This window comes from Alosa pseudoharengus, unplaced genomic scaffold, assembly GCF_046254945.1.
Source record: "Alosa pseudoharengus isolate Yale_2024_CS ecotype anadromous, Long Island Sound unplaced genomic scaffold, YU_APseudo_1.1 YU_APseudo_1.1_scf_5, whole genome shotgun sequence".
NCBI classification, from domain to species: domain Eukaryota; kingdom Metazoa; phylum Chordata; class Actinopteri; order Clupeiformes; family Clupeidae; genus Alosa; species Alosa pseudoharengus.
Window position 1 is genome coordinate 41,348,871 of NW_027468837.1, and position 2,500 is coordinate 41,351,370.

General features: G+C 46.6%; 1 protein-coding gene across 1 annotated transcript in view; it reads right to left on the bottom strand.

The window, feature by feature from the left end:
* Positions 1–2,500, bottom strand: part of dvl1b (dishevelled segment polarity protein 1b) — a 61,870-nt gene that overhangs the window by 4,120 nt on the left and 55,250 nt on the right. Inside the window, exon 13 of the mRNA XM_076269259.1 lies at positions 1,274–1,441. Coding sequence (XP_076125374.1) covers positions 1,274–1,441 — 168 coding nt within the window. The remainder of the gene's footprint in view (positions 1–1,273; positions 1,442–2,500) is intronic.

The window sequence follows — 2,500 nt, forward strand, 5'->3', positions numbered from 1 at the left end:
CCCAGAACCTTCTCTGCCTGCGTTCTGCAGCGTTGCTCAAACCATGAGCCTCCTCAGTGACAAAATGGTCCACGGTGGGCCAATTTGGGAACACACAGGGAAATTTTCTCTCGTTGTTGAGCCTGATGGTACGCAGTGTGTACGGACGTACACCTGCAGGCGCGCCTGGTCCACGGATTAAATTACGCCCGGCTTCTCTCTGTTGATCTGCGGCACAATTGAATACTATTATGAAACCGCGGACCGAAAGAAAAAGAAATTAAAAGTTTCCCTAATCAGGAAATACTTCTTAAATTGGGGTCATCAATTAGGTTGTAGTGGTATGAGTGCCCATTCAAGTGACCACTCTGGAGATAACGTGAGTAGGTTAGAAGAAGCAGCGATGTTTATTTTTAAAAAACGACTGAAGTGGATTCCTAACAGAGGTGGCTGGAGTCTCTCTCTCTCTCCCTCTCCCTCTCCCTCTCTTTCTCTCTCTCTCTCCCTCTCTCTTTTTGTAGCCTAACAGAGGTGGCTGGAGTCTCTCTCTCTCTCTCCCTCTCTCTTTTTGTAGCCTAACAGAGGTGGCTGGAGTCTCTCTCTCCCTCTCTCTCTCTCCCTCTCTCTCTACCTCTCTCTCTCTCTCTCTCTCTCTCTCTCTCTCTCTCTCTCTCTCCCTCTCTCTTTCTCCCTCTCTCTCTACCTCTCTCTCTCTCTCCACCTCTCTCTCTCTCCCTCTCTCTCTCTCCCTCTCTCCCTCTCTCCCTCTCTCTCTCTCTCTCTCTCTCTCTCTCCCTCTCTCTCTCTCTCTCTCCACCTCTCTCTCTCTGATTCCCCCCATCTTTGTCTCCTCTCTCTCAACAGGTGGCGCTCCTCCTCTTTTCTACTAGCCTGTCAAAATAATGTGCTTTTGATCTACATTATGTGTCTGCGCTCCTGTGTGTGTGTGTGTGTGCGCTTGTGTTTGTTCAGTTTGTGTGTGTGTATGTGTGTGTGTGTGTGTGTGTGTGTGTGTGTGTGTGTGTGTGTGTGTGTGTGTGTGTGTGTGTGTGCGCGCTTGTAGCCTAACAGAGGTGGCTGGAGTTAACGCAGAATCGTGACTGACACACGCACACACACACATACACGGAACAAACTCGCGTACCACAGTTTGGGAATCCCTGCCCTAGACTACCAAACACCAGCACAATAAGCTGGCATCTGTAGCCAAGGTTTGCGCTTGTGTTTGTTCCGTGTGTGTGTGTGTGTGTGTGTGTGTGTGTGTGTGTGTGTGTGTGTGTGTGTGGGTACATACTCTGACAGAGGTCTCCAAAGGTGTAGTAACACTGGTCGGAGAAGGTGATCTTGTTGACGGTGTGTCGTAGGTAGCCGTGCTTCAGGAGGCTGCTGGCGTATTTACGAGCGTCACGGCGATCCTTAAAGCCCTCCACACGAGAGTACAACCAGTCCACCACCTCAGCTCCTACACACACACACACAGAAACACACACACACACACACACACACACACACACACACACACATACACACAGAAACACACACACGCACACACACACACACACACACACACACACAGAAACACACACACAGAAACACACACACGCACACACACACACACACACACACACACACAGAAACACAAGGCAACAGGCATCTTCTGAATACAATGAATGAAATCTTGACAGTGTATGTCTGTCCATATGAGTGTGAGGGCCAGATGTACTAACTCTTTTGCGCCCACTTCAGGCGTATTTGTTTCCCAACGTGTGTGTAAAATCATTGCGATGTATGTACAAACAGGCAGCAATGATGAAAAAGCGCAAACTGCCTGTCCCTGGAGCTGAAAATGGCTAATTGCGTTTGTCATGTCATGCATATGCATTCATGGGAGGATCCAGGGGAAATTGGGAGTTTAGCGTAAAGAGATGGGAGGGGAAGAGTAAAGAGCGCCTAGTTATGTATTCCGCGGTATGTACAAAGACTGCTCCTGAAAGTGCACTTCTATTCTGCGCCTAAATCCTTCCGCCTTGTAAAATCAGGTGTTAATCCAAATTGCAGTTCAATGTGTCAATAAGAGAACCTTTCAAAGACAACAGAATCGCTATTTAGAGCACCAGTTTTGCAAGTCTTTGTAGGCTACTATCAAAAGCAACATTAACTTTCATTGGCCTTTCGAATGTCTTACTTTCACTTTCACGTCATTCACTTAAACTTTCCTACTTGCTAGATTTGACCAATTTTCCATAGCCTACGTGCACAAGTAGTTTGAGTAGAACTACTGATCTTCATTATCTCCCTGCTTGTTGACATCTTATTATGTATGGTATTATTTCATGATTGCTAAACATTTGATTCTTTTTAATGTTGTCATCAGTTAACTTCATTCAACTGCTGTATGTAGGCTCTGCCGTTCAGTTGTGGACGTTCGTAAATTGCGTTTATGGGCGGAGAAAGTGTGTGTGTGTATGTGTGTGTGTGTGATACACACACATACACAATTATTTAATTGACTCTCACTGTC